The sequence below is a fragment of the Schistocerca cancellata genome, chromosome 7 (genome assembly GCF_023864275.1).
Source record: "Schistocerca cancellata isolate TAMUIC-IGC-003103 chromosome 7, iqSchCanc2.1, whole genome shotgun sequence".
NCBI lineage: Eukaryota > Metazoa > Arthropoda > Insecta > Orthoptera > Acrididae > Schistocerca > Schistocerca cancellata.
The window spans coordinates 371,788,502-371,801,295 of record NC_064632.1 but is presented as its reverse complement, the minus strand read 5'-3'; the positions used below and the strand labels follow the sequence as shown (position 1 = coordinate 371,801,295).

General features: G+C 39.9%; 1 protein-coding gene across 1 annotated transcript in view; it reads right to left on the bottom strand.

The window, feature by feature from the left end:
• Window positions 1–12,794, bottom strand: part of LOC126092046 (protein unc-80 homolog) — a 1,190,994-nt gene that overhangs the window by 332,827 nt on the left and 845,373 nt on the right. Inside the window, exons 43-45 of the mRNA XM_049907452.1 lie at window positions 10,257–10,505; window positions 8,474–8,606; window positions 320–460 (exon numbers count right to left, since the gene is read on the bottom strand). Of these exons, the coding sequence (XP_049763409.1) occupies window positions 320–460; window positions 8,474–8,606; window positions 10,257–10,505 (523 nt within the window). The remainder of the gene's footprint in view (window positions 1–319; window positions 461–8,473; window positions 8,607–10,256; window positions 10,506–12,794) is intronic.

Genomic DNA, 12,794 nt, shown 5'->3' with positions numbered 1-12,794 from the left:
GTTTGGTTTTATAACTTAAGATTTTTCGTTTAATCTGGTTCTACAATCTAATAATAAAAACGTTATTTTTTTGTAACATTGATTTTATAGTCAAAAGTGTCTTATAGCCTGTAAAATACATAGCACTCCCCACCTCTGCAATTGGCATGCTGCTATACTAAATTACATTGTAACTTTATGCTCTATTTGCAGAGAATTATAATTAATTATAAATTGTAAATAAATTATATATACAGTATAAAAATTTTTATAAACAAACACACACACATACACACACACACACACACACACACACACACACACACACACACACACTTACGTGTCTTGTAATCGACAAGGAAATACTCCTTGTGTCGAGATTCAGGAATGCCAAAGAAATCTAATGATTCCTTAAGAATTTGAATAAACTGGGTATCTTCTTGTACAGGAAATTGTGAAGGGATTCCTCCAGCATCTGGATCTGAAAAGTAATGTATGAAAAGAGAAGATGAAAAAAGGGAGGAAAAAAAAAAAAACAATAATTTATAAAAGCCACATCCAAAGAGAATGTCTTTATGTTGATACAGAAGACTGTACATTACCTATAAAAATAGAAGGGTACACCTACTTATCTTTGGAAAGTCCACTGAAATCTGTAGGTAATTCACATAGTTAAGCAAGAAATTGAAGAAAGCGTAAAATTACAGACAAAATGTTTAGAAGAAGGATTTTGCAAAATAAAACAAATACAATAGCCAAAGTAAGAAACTTGACAACAAAACAGAGAAAAGAAATAAGTGAATAAATGAAGGCATATTGGTAAAAGAATGTAGCTGAAGTAGGTTATTAACTTGTATGTAAAAGAAAACAGAAAACTCAAAAGAAAATCTCATTTCTGATGTAGCATGACAAAGTTAATAAACTTTATGTTTATGAGACTATGCTTCATATTTGCTAAATTTATAGCACACTCATTTGAATTCTGTTACAAAAAATACAACACTTAGTTGATTTGAGTTTATTTTTCAACATACATGCTGGAAATAAATACAGTTTTTCTTTTTTACCTTTTGAAACCATTCATTTGTTCACTTTCATATTCCAACTTTCAGTTTCATAAAGACACACAACAATTACCACAGAAAGTTTTATGTAGTTGCACTGCATCAGTGTTTCCTCAAATGTTTAAAACTGTGATACTGGAGCTTTAATCCACTATCATGGTCAAAATAACAGGAGAAGGAAATAGAAGAAGTAATTAGTGTAAAACTCCTCACAAGTATTTACATGACAATGAGCATGGAAAGTTTTAAAACTGCACACAAAATTCAATCTATGTTATAAATATGACTAAAAATATTACTGCAAACTATTATAAAATATAGAAGTTGTATTCAAACCACTATGTACACAAATGAGGACACAAACTGATACATAAATTTATTGTGATACATCTGTTATATCAGTTTTAAAGTTTAACATTGTGATGTGCAGTAGCAGCTGTCATCATCTAAATGATAATAGGGTTTCACATTCAACAAAACTGTAAAATAACTTCATATTACATGACAACATGCTTCAACAGTCAAAGCTCTCATCATCAGGTTTCCAGCACTTACAGCACATCATATATCAGTGTTGCTGATGATGACAGCTTTGAGCCTTGATATGCATTGCTGTGTAAGACAAATGCTATTTTACAATATGGCTAAATGTTATAACTTTATTATTTTCCCTTTCTTTGACTTATTATTAAATAGTAAAAAAGTAAAATCACTTGGCACTGTTAGTATTGTATTTACAAGAGGTAGTTTCGGCGAACTAATAGAAAACGCTTACACTGAAATTTTCTGACAGATTAAAACTTTGTGCCGGAATGGGACCCGAATGTGGGGCCTCTACCTTTTGTGTGACAGTGCTCTGCTGGCTGACCAGCACCATGCATCAACCATCCTCACAGATTTATTTCTACCAGTACCTCATCTCCTACTTTCTAGATTTCACAGAGGTCTCCTATGAAACCTGCAGGACTAGGACTCCTGGGAAAAATGATGTTGCAATGATTAGTATTCCCACCAGCGGACATTATGATGGAGGCCGATGGTCTGAAATGGGTAGTGGAATGGAACAGTGCAGAAATCTGCCATGGAGGGCATACATAGTATGGACAGACCCACTGGCAGATGTGTTTACTTGCAGGTGGCAGTAAGCCAAGCAGGCCGGTGCTTACGCTGAGTTCAACCACTGCAGACCTCACCTTGCACATTGTGCACAGTGTTAAGGCCAAATGCTCAGTCATTAACCACCCATGGCAGGCATGTGCTGAGTTCATTCCCTAGCACCTCTCTACATAGTTTTAGTTTCCCTGCTTTGTGGATCAGCTCATGCGGTAAGTTTCATTTTCTCTCACAGGGTTCTATTCCCTGATTATTAACAGGCCACTGTCAGACCATGAAGTATCTGTACTGTCAGTGTAGTACAGTGGTGTTGTCACACATGTGCAGATACTGAAGTGGTGACAAAGGACATCTGACATTTGTGATGACCCTAATATTTGGTTGGAAGTCTCTCGGGCATGCAGCCAGATTGACTGACTGCTGCATTTCTAATGTAATCAACCAAGCCAGCTGCATGCCTCAGAAACTTTCAAGCAGCAAATTCACTAGGAAATCTTACAAATGCCCCTAATTTTTGTTTCCCTTTCTCCTAGTGTTAATTTTGTGCTACCATGAACCCAGGATTTCTGCAATGCTGGCAGGAACAGTTGTGCCTACAGAAGGAACAGTAGCAGCAGTGGCAGCAGTATCAAATCATTTGCAGATGCTGATGAAGCAAATGCGGATTTGCTTCAAGCTCTTGCTTCACTTGCAGCGGGGGAGGGGACCATTGCATAGTTTTCTTCCCTGTTCTTGCTGCTTCCAACACCACTGGCCAGTTTCAATGAGTCTACAAAAAGATGGGAGAGTTAGCTACACTCGTTCTTGATACACTTCCAGGTAAGGCATATCGTCAATCCAGTTGTTAAGGCCATCACATTGCTGTCCAGCAGTATGGGATTGTATGAAGCTTTTCAAAATTTCAAGCCCTCCACTGAGCCCAGGAAACTCCCCTTTGATGAGTTCTGTTGGGTGCTGATGCAGTGGCGGTGACGCAGTTGCAGTTTAACCAGCACCACAAGCACACTGGCCAGTCATACACAGCCCGGATCGCTAGTTTGCAAGGCTTCTCAAGCAAGTGTCATTTTGAGTGTCCCAAATGTGCTAGCTCTTATGCAGTCTCATTAATTTAGAACATCATTGTACAGTTAGTGCCTGATTCCAAAGTTTACATTAGGGCACGGACCTTGTCCAACATTACCCAGATTGCAGAATAGCATGGGCTGACGGCGACAGCAAGGGACATCCTTTTTGGTAATTGGCAGGTGGCTCAATTAGGTGTGCACAGTAAACAGGTCCCGGTGCCCCGTGGACACCCTAGGTGGTCCTGTCTCCTGCCGAGTCATCATGTGTTGACAATTCTAGCCCATGGTGTTGTGGTGCTGCCCGTCTTCACCTGTGCTGAGCCCAGCGGGTTTGCGAATGGCAACAAATCAAATTTCAAGTCGAGAAGGAAGTGATGGTCATCCTTGTAACAGGACTCCTTCCTCTAGCATTGTCTTTTTTTTTATAGAAGTAGCTGATACCAGGATTAATCTCGAATCTCATATAGGTTAAAATTATCGCAGCTGTTTCACTAAGAGAATTTCATATGATTTTGTATCGATATATTATATTTCAGGCTAAAATGTATGGAAAGAAATTAATTTGTTACAACCATATGCCTCTCAAAGCTTTCGAAACTTTTGCAGAGACAGAGAAATTTAATGGTGATGTATGAGAGGGTAAGATTACTTCCTCATTAATTTAGATACATACAGGCTCTTGGGGGGCCTGGAGTTGCAACAGCTGCTATGTCCGGTTGTGGATAATAGTAAACAGTGTATTCCTTGCAGGGCCAATTCTCCATTTCTGTGTGTCATAAGAATGTGTAATGGCAACTTACATTATTAGTGGTTGATTCACCATTGGCACAAATATTTTGAGCCAGATGTTTTTTCTGTTTTTTTGGCTGTTTACTAAGTGCATTTAGTGTCCCAGTCTGTTCCTTTACACAACCTGGACTCCTTACTGTGGTCATACAGCCTGCTATCTGAGAATACCTTGGGTCAGGCAGCAAATTTCAAGGCATATCTATCTCTTAAGCTGTCAATAGTACCCAAATTTGTCACCCTGCCCCATTCCCTTCTTCATGTGCGACACTGTAAAGGCTGAGTTTCTGTATTGATGAAGGCATTGTTTCTCACATTTCGTCACATCAGTTCACCACATCTTTGTTGGTGATTCTGAAGCCTGATGGTGGCATGTGCTTTTGAGGTGATTTTAAACTGACTGTCATTGCACAATTTGTCACAGATTCATATCCAATTCAGAGACAGGTGGGGTTACTGGTGAAGTTGCTGAGGGAAGGGGCACTTTTCTATGCAACCACTTATGAGATGCCTACTTGCAGTTGCTGTTTGACAAGGTTTCTTGAACTTTCTTGGTCTTCAACAACCCCTTTGGCTTTTACCAGTTTGATCACTTGCTTGATGGAATCTCATCTGCACCTGGAATTCATCAACAGTATTTAGACGACTTGATTCAGGTCGTAACAGGCCCTACTTGAGAGAAGCAGATACAAAGCCTTCTGTCAGTTTTCCATAACCTCCTGGGGATGGGCCTTCACTGAAAGAGCAAAAGTGCAGTTACTTCTCCCCAAAGATGCATTTTTTGAGCCATGTGCTTAGTAAACACGGTCTCATCCCTGAGGACATAAAAGCCATCCATCATCAACCTGCTGGTGCTCAAGAACCTGAAGAAGCATCAGTCTTTTTCAGGCAAGATTTCATTTTACGCTCAGTTCATTCCTCAGACTCCACACATCTGCCAGCCTCTCAACTGGCCTCACCAGAAGGGCTTAACTTCCCCTGGTCTGCAGATTGTCAATAGGTTTTTCAGCCTCTCAAGTAATGTTTGTACTCTTCTCTGGATTCTTTTTCCTGGGTAAAACTTTAACCATGGCCTGTGATGCATCCCAGTATGGCTTTGGTGTCGCCTGTCCCACTGGAACCCAGATATAACGGAACAATCCACTGCTTATGAATCGAAGACGCTTTCTGCTGGGTGGTGTATTTAATCATGGGTGGAAAAGGAGGCACTAGCTATTATTTTTGAAGTTAAGAAATATACCAGCCGGTGATTGATCATGACATTGAACATCTGGTGCAGGCTTGTGGGGATTGTGCAAAGAACGAGGCTATAATGGCACCCCATGTCTCTACTTGGCCAGTCCTGGAGCAACCTTTGGACAGTGTGCATGTTGATTACACTTGTCCATTTTTTGGGAAGCATATGGCTGTTGGTGTTCGATGTATTGTCCAGTTTTCCATATGTAGCCAAGCCATCCTCTACATCATTGATAGTTATTATTCATGCATTGTTGGTTATTTTTCTCATAGAAGAAACCCCCAGGATCCACAGTAGGCAATTTGTGCCACACAAGTTTGAAGACTTTTGTATTCACAATGGTATCCATCACTTGACTACCACTCTGTTTCACTTACCTTCTAACTCAGAGGTGGAGTGCTTCCAGACCCAAACAAGGAAGTCCATGTCTGCCTCTTCACATGATGAAGTTTTTTTGAGTTTTCTGCACACACACTGGATGATGCCAGTCAACAGGTGCAGTCTGGTGGAACACTTGCGTGGGCACCAGCTGCAATGTCTTCTAGATTTGTTGCACCCTGAGCTGCATGATACAGGCAACTGTGGCCTGCAATGTTTTCCTCCCGAGGCTGTCATTTGGGCCTGATCCTTGGGCCAGTGGCTGGAGTAGCTGCTGGGTGTTGTTGTAGGCCACAAAGGTCAGCAATTATTGCAGTGAATATTGGTAGGGAGCAGTTGAACCATCATACAAAGCAGTTGTGACAATACCCTATTGGGACATTGCCGCTGCAGTCTTTGGGTCAGCTGAATTGCAGGGTTAGTCACAATGTTGACACAGGGGTGGGCTGCCACTTGTAGAGGCACACATTCCTCCTGTCACTCCCTCCAGACCCTCTGCCTTCTTCCCATAGCCTGTAGCCTTGAGCCTCACTGAGACTTGTGCCTGCTCTTGCTGATGTGGAGCCCATGGATTTCCATACAGCCTGCTGGCTACTCCCATAACTTTGCAATGGAGGTGGCTTCATCCTCACTGTTGCCAGAGGACCCACTGTTCCTTCAGCATCCGTGTCTGTCTGTCCTTCTTGTGGAGCCAGAGGTGTCAACATTGTCTCTTTTGGTGGTCAGTCTGCTGCTGAGTTCTCCAGTGCCCTTTGAGTCCTGTTCCAGAGGTGATGACCCAAGCCTGGCCATTTTCAGCCCTATGTGGCCTCTTCAGGGAGAGGGACTTAGTATCTCTGCCAATGGATATGGTAATGGAGACGGATGAACTGCCAGGCGTAGCACAACAAAATAGTGTGGAAACCTATAATGGATGGCACACACAATGTCTAGTATGGGCAGATCCACTGATAGAGGTCAGTAGGCAGTAGGCATTAGGCTAAACAGGCTAGCTTATACTGAGTTCAACCATCACACACATCACCTTGCTCATCATGCCGATTTACTGCAGAGTGCTGTCATTAGCTGCTGCACTAACTGCATGGTGAGTTTATTCCCATGTCTCTATCTGGTTTTGGACTCTCTGCTTCACATAGATCAACTTGCACAATGAGTTTCATTTTCTCTCAGGGGTTCTGTTCCCCAGTTAATATGAAGCCCCCTTCAGCCAGAGAAGTAGGCATGCAAACACTGCTTTACAGTGATGTCCTCAAGCCTGTGGAGATACTAACAGAGACATGGCTAGCCGCAGCCTGGGGGATTGTTTCTAGAGTGAATTTTCACTCTGCAGTGGACTGTACACTGATATAAAACTTTCTTACAGATGAATACATTGTGCCAAACCAGGACTCGAACCTGGGGCCTCTGCCTTTTGTGGGCAAGTGTTCTACCAACTGTGCTACCCATGCATGACTCATGACCTGCTGCTGCCGTTCTACTTCTGCCAATAACTCATCTCCTATCATTCAAACTTCAGGGAAGTTCTCCTGCAGAACTTGTAGGACTAGCACTCCTAGGTGAAAGAACACTGTGGAGACACAGCTTAACCTCAGTCTCAGGGATTGTTTGCAGAATAAATTTTCACTCTGCAGTGAAGTGTATGATAATGTAAAACTTTTTGGCCAATTAAAACTGTGTTCCAAAACAGAACTCGAACACAGATTGTCCGCCTTTTGTAAGTGCTCTATTAACTGAGATACCTGAACAAGACTCACAACCATTCTACACAGCTTTACTTCTGCCAGCAGCTCATTTGATCTGTGAGAAAGTTCCACTGCAGTGCAAAGTCTGCTGCAGAGTGAAAATTCGTTCTGGGAAACAATTCCACATATTCTGACTAAGTCAAGTCCTTTAATATCCTTTCATCCCAGTCCTGCAGTTTTAACAGAAAAAAATGTGTGAAGTTTTGAAGGTTGTTGCCCATAAAAGGCAAAGATTCCAGATTTGAAACCCAGTGAAATACACAGTTTTAATCTGCCAGAAGTTTCATATCAGTGAAAACTCTGCTACAGAGTGAAAATTCATTCTGGAAACAGTACCTCAGTCTGTGGCTAAGCATGTCTTCGCAGTATCCTTTCTTCCAGGAGTTTTAATTCTGCAAGTTCTACAGGAGAACTTCTGTGAAGTTTGGAAGGTAGAAGATGAGGTAAAAACAGAAGCAAAGCTTTGAATATGATTTGTGAGTCATGCTCAGGTAGGTCAGTTGGTAGAACACTTGCCCACAAAAGGTAAAAGCCCTAGGTTTCAGTCCCAGTCTGGCACACAGATTTAATCTACCAAGTTTCATATCAGAGCACATTCCACAGCAGATTGAAAATTCATTCTCAAAAGGCTTTCATTTTTTGTGATCTTTGATAGTTTTACTTTTCAAGTGTAATATTCCCTCATTCCTTGAAAGATCGTTCAGGACATTACACACATCTGGGCATCATGACATTAACACTACCACCTCCTGTTAACTTAACAACGAAATAATGATGACACAAAACTTCTTTCACTATGAAAATTTGAATTATTAACTCCAGGTTCACTGTCACCACACCAGGAAACATTAATGATGTTGGTGACTGATCAGAAAACTTTACCAGCTTTGAGAAATTTTCTGTCTCCATTCGTTGCTTTCATCTACTGAATAAGGAATTTTGTTCCATCTTTTTGAGAACTACTATAATTTCATCTTATTGTTACATACACTGTAATATTCAACATTTTTACTTTAATAAATTTGTGGAATCCATTACTAATGTAGAATGTTTCATTAATATAACAAAATAATCATTTAATTTCTTTGATACCATGAAAGTCACTCTTACCTTGTGGTCCGTGCACAACTATTTTCTTTGCTGATGGTACATTTGCTGTAAGAAGAATTGATGCATCACATTGCTCTTTCCTAAGAATTTGCTTCAAATCTTTGAACATAATCCCATGCACACTGTGCACTACCTGTAACAGAGAAAATAAAAATCACAATGTTAGCTCATTAATTACAAAAAAAAAAAAAAAAAAAAAATATATTCAGAACAGTAAAATGTTTTGGTTTAAAGTTCAGCAACTGTATGTGTAGTAAAACCCAGGTTTAGGTTTTCTGTGATTTTCTTCAGTCACACAATACAAATTCTGGGAAGATTCCTTGGAAAACAGCATCTCCAATTTCCTCCCTATCCTTTCCCTTTCTGAGCTTGCAATCAGTCTCTGATGGCTTCAAAATCACTGGAATATTATATCATAATCTTCTTTCCTTCTTTGAAAGATTAACTGCGTGAATGGCCAATGATGTTGAGTGAACGTAGATTTCAGGCACCACTGCTCAGCCTATGACTGCCAAGCGCCAAGAGGCTAACCCATCAGTGAAGGACCATGTGGTATGTCAGTGACACTGGAAGCTCTAATTTGTGTATTTAACATAAATTTGCACCATGTAGACTGATTCTGGTTGCTGATTATCATATCTTGTTATCAACCGGTTCATGCTCTGTAGGAGACTGTTCCAGCTTGAGAGCCCTCCAACAGGCATCTGGGCACCCACAAGCACTGGTGGGCAAGAGTGGGCAAGCAGCTGATGCGCATGCTGTCAGGCAGCTGGACCACAGCCTACAGGATCGTAATGCACTGGCTAAACAGATGCAGGCAGGGTGGCAGAGTGGCTTGCACACACACAGAATGTGTGTAATAGGGCCGCCTGGTTAGTAGCGTATACTAACTGCACCTTCGCAAGGGCAAGCTGAGGGCTGCCTGGAGGTGCCTGCACAGAGTAGGGTAGCACTGGAAAGCCAACTATAAGGCCACACACTGATCGTACCTCTGCCTTTGAAATTGTACACAAGTAAATAAGTTCTTGAAGAAAAGTATTATTTTTAAGCAGACAATAACATTCTACTTTCCTGTTTAATGGACTTGCACATTTATCTGTCCCTAATTAAATAAACCAGTTTGATGTTCCAACTAAGCTGAGCTGGCAAGGATTCTGAATTCCACATAGAAGTTGAATATTCCTACTAGCCCTGTAATGAGAAGCTGTTGAAACAATATATCCAACTGTTGCTAGGCTGAAGCCACAACAACAAACCTGTCTCCTATATAAGTATTACCACAAAGAAATGAAACAGCAAAGGAGTGAAACAGAATGAGAGAATCTGTTTGTGGCATGTTTAGCACCTTTTCCACACAGAAAATCTCCAGTGACTTTGTGCACTTGCTCTTTCTTTTTTTGTCATCCTTGCACTTTTGTGTTTCTTGCTTGTTCTGAAAATTCATTTCAACCCAGTTCACTTGCTTTGTGCTACATGCTGCTTCCTGCACATTATGCAAGCTAAATCAACATACTGAAGACTTAGCTTCAGTCCAATACTAAAGAAGTGCAAGCATTCAGAAGATTGGTGATATACTTTGCAAGATAGTTTGCTTTAAAATAAATTTTAGTCTAATTAAATTTAATGTTACAAGAGAAGAAAGTTTCACATGGAACATACAATAACTGTCAAAACCATTATACAACACAGTCTGATTGTAATGTTAACACAATATGGCTTACATTGTTTACATCAAAATAAGATGGAATGTATGATTCCACAATGCGAAAGATTTATTTTTTACCATCCAAAGAATAGAAAGAGCTGTGCCAATAAGGTGTGGTCCTTCCTCATGTGGTGACCTCACGTAGAACATCACATAACCAATTATGTAGTTGTACAAAGCAAAGGCTGCTTGCTGAGGTAAACGTGGTACAAATCGTATCAAATGCCTTAGTATCTTGAACATGAGATCCTGTTTATCTCTTGTAAGGCGCTCAAGAACATATCGCAAAAACAAAGCACTGTCTTCCACCAAGCAATTCCAAATAACCTGTAAACAAGAATCTGTAGTTAATAAGCACTTAAAATATTACACTTAAAACAACAGTTATTATGAGTTATATGGACGTGTCACTTGTTTATCTACCACATACAGCATCTGTGTTTGATTTTTGTTTATTACATGACTGAATTATGGACATTTTGCTTCTGTTGAGCAAGTCTCACTATGGATCGTCTGAAGTGTGACTGCCTATATGGCTAGGGGGAACAGCAGTATAGTAATGTTTTGATATGAATTAAATGTTAAATATTGATTCAGAACTAAGGAAATAAACCATCAATCACCTGCTAACAGAATACCAAACACTAAGCCTCTGTCTTCTGTATCAGGCTTGCTTCAGTTCTCTCCAACTCTAAAATACTCACACAATGCCTTAAATATATGTTTCATAGTTTGGACTGATTATCATGGTAAGTGTGTGATTAATATCTTTGACCTGTATTTTGAAGTCATTTGCTGTTGACTTCCTGGGGGAGATTAGATGTGCTTGACCTGTTAATTAAATAATGTTATTGTGTACAGCATGTTGACGTACAGTGTTACATTTTGGAACTTATGTTAACTGGATGTGGACAGAGCTACAATCAAAAATATGACAGGTGAGGTTCAAATGCCTGGTGAAGTAGAAAAGTGAAGTTAACAGTTAATTATGTTCTCAAAAGTAAAAATTCCCTAGAATTCCCATAGAACTTTTCACACAAAGAAGTCAACAATGATAATATTATTCAAAAATTAAAAAATTAGATACATAATGAGAAAGTTCTTGTTATTGTGGGGGAGAAGGGGATTACAGCTGCATTGATTCATGAAGCCATTAAATTCAAATGACTGAAAAATTATTTAGGAAGAATAGCAATAAAGATGTTAAAATGAACCTGACACAGAGATTTCAGAAAGAAGTAAATGATAAGATAGATAATCTAAATTTTCTATCTTCAAGTAAAGATAAGAGGTGCCTGTTTTGAGAGCACAAATTACACTAAATAAAGAAGGTCGGTAGAGAGCAATATAGACTGTCCTACACACCAAATTAATAGAGAGCTCAATGAAATATTGAAAGTGAATTTTATTTATAAAGAATCTTATAATACTAAAAACAGTGTGACTTTATCCCATAAAATAAAAGATACTGATATACCAAATGGTGCTACTTTTGCTTTAACAGATAACGAGAAGTAATATACAAATACACCTTTTGACAAAGTCTTAGAATTTATTAAAATAAATCTGGTACCTAACAAACATCTAGACTAAGCTGAAGTAGTAGAACTGATATAAATATTACAGTTTGTTCTGTCATATAACAATTTTATGTTCAATAATAAATGTTACAGGGAAAGCAGTTGGCTTGCTATGGGAAACAGCTTAGTGTGAACCATTGCAGATATCTTTATTAAGCAGACAGCTAAGCTTTTTTCAACGCAAATCCAGAAATAGTTACCAACATAGTAATTTTCAAAAACTACTCAATGACTCAGTGGACAAAACACAAATAGAGAACTTGGCCAAAAAACTGAGCAGCATGCATGTAAAGATCAGATTAGAGTAGATTAGATTAATTATTCATTCCATAGACCCAAAAAGGAGGGGACCCTTCCTGAGTGTGGAACGTGTCAAATTCACAGCAGAGCATGAAGTAAACAGAAAGATATTTTTTTTTAGATTTGGCAATTTATAACAAAAATGACAGACATGCATTTCAACTGACAGGTACTGACATGATTATTGTTGTCCATTCTTATTATCATTCCCGTCATCCTCTACATCAGAAACAAGTGTACTTTTACTCCATTACATATACACTCCTGGAAATTGAAATAAGAACACCGTGAATTCATTTTCCCAGGAAAGGGAAACTTTATTGACACTTTCCTGGGGTCAGATACATCACATGATCACACTGACAGAAACACAGGCACATAGACACAGGCAACAGAGCATGCACAATGTCGGCACTAGTACAGTGTATATCCACCTTTTGCAGCAATGCAGGCTGCTATTCTCCCATGGAGACAATCGTAGAGATGCTGGATGTAGTCCTGTGGAACGGCTTGCCATGCCATTTCCACCTGGCGCCTCAGTTGGACCAGCGTTCGTGCTGGACGTGCAGACCGCATGAGACGACGCTTCATCCAGTCCCAAACATGCTCAATGGGGGACAGATCCGGAGATCTTGCTGGCCAGGGTAGTTGACTTACACTTTCTAGAGCACGTTGGGTGGCACGGGATACATGCGGACGTGCATTGTCCTGTTGGAACAGCAAGTTCCCTTGCCGG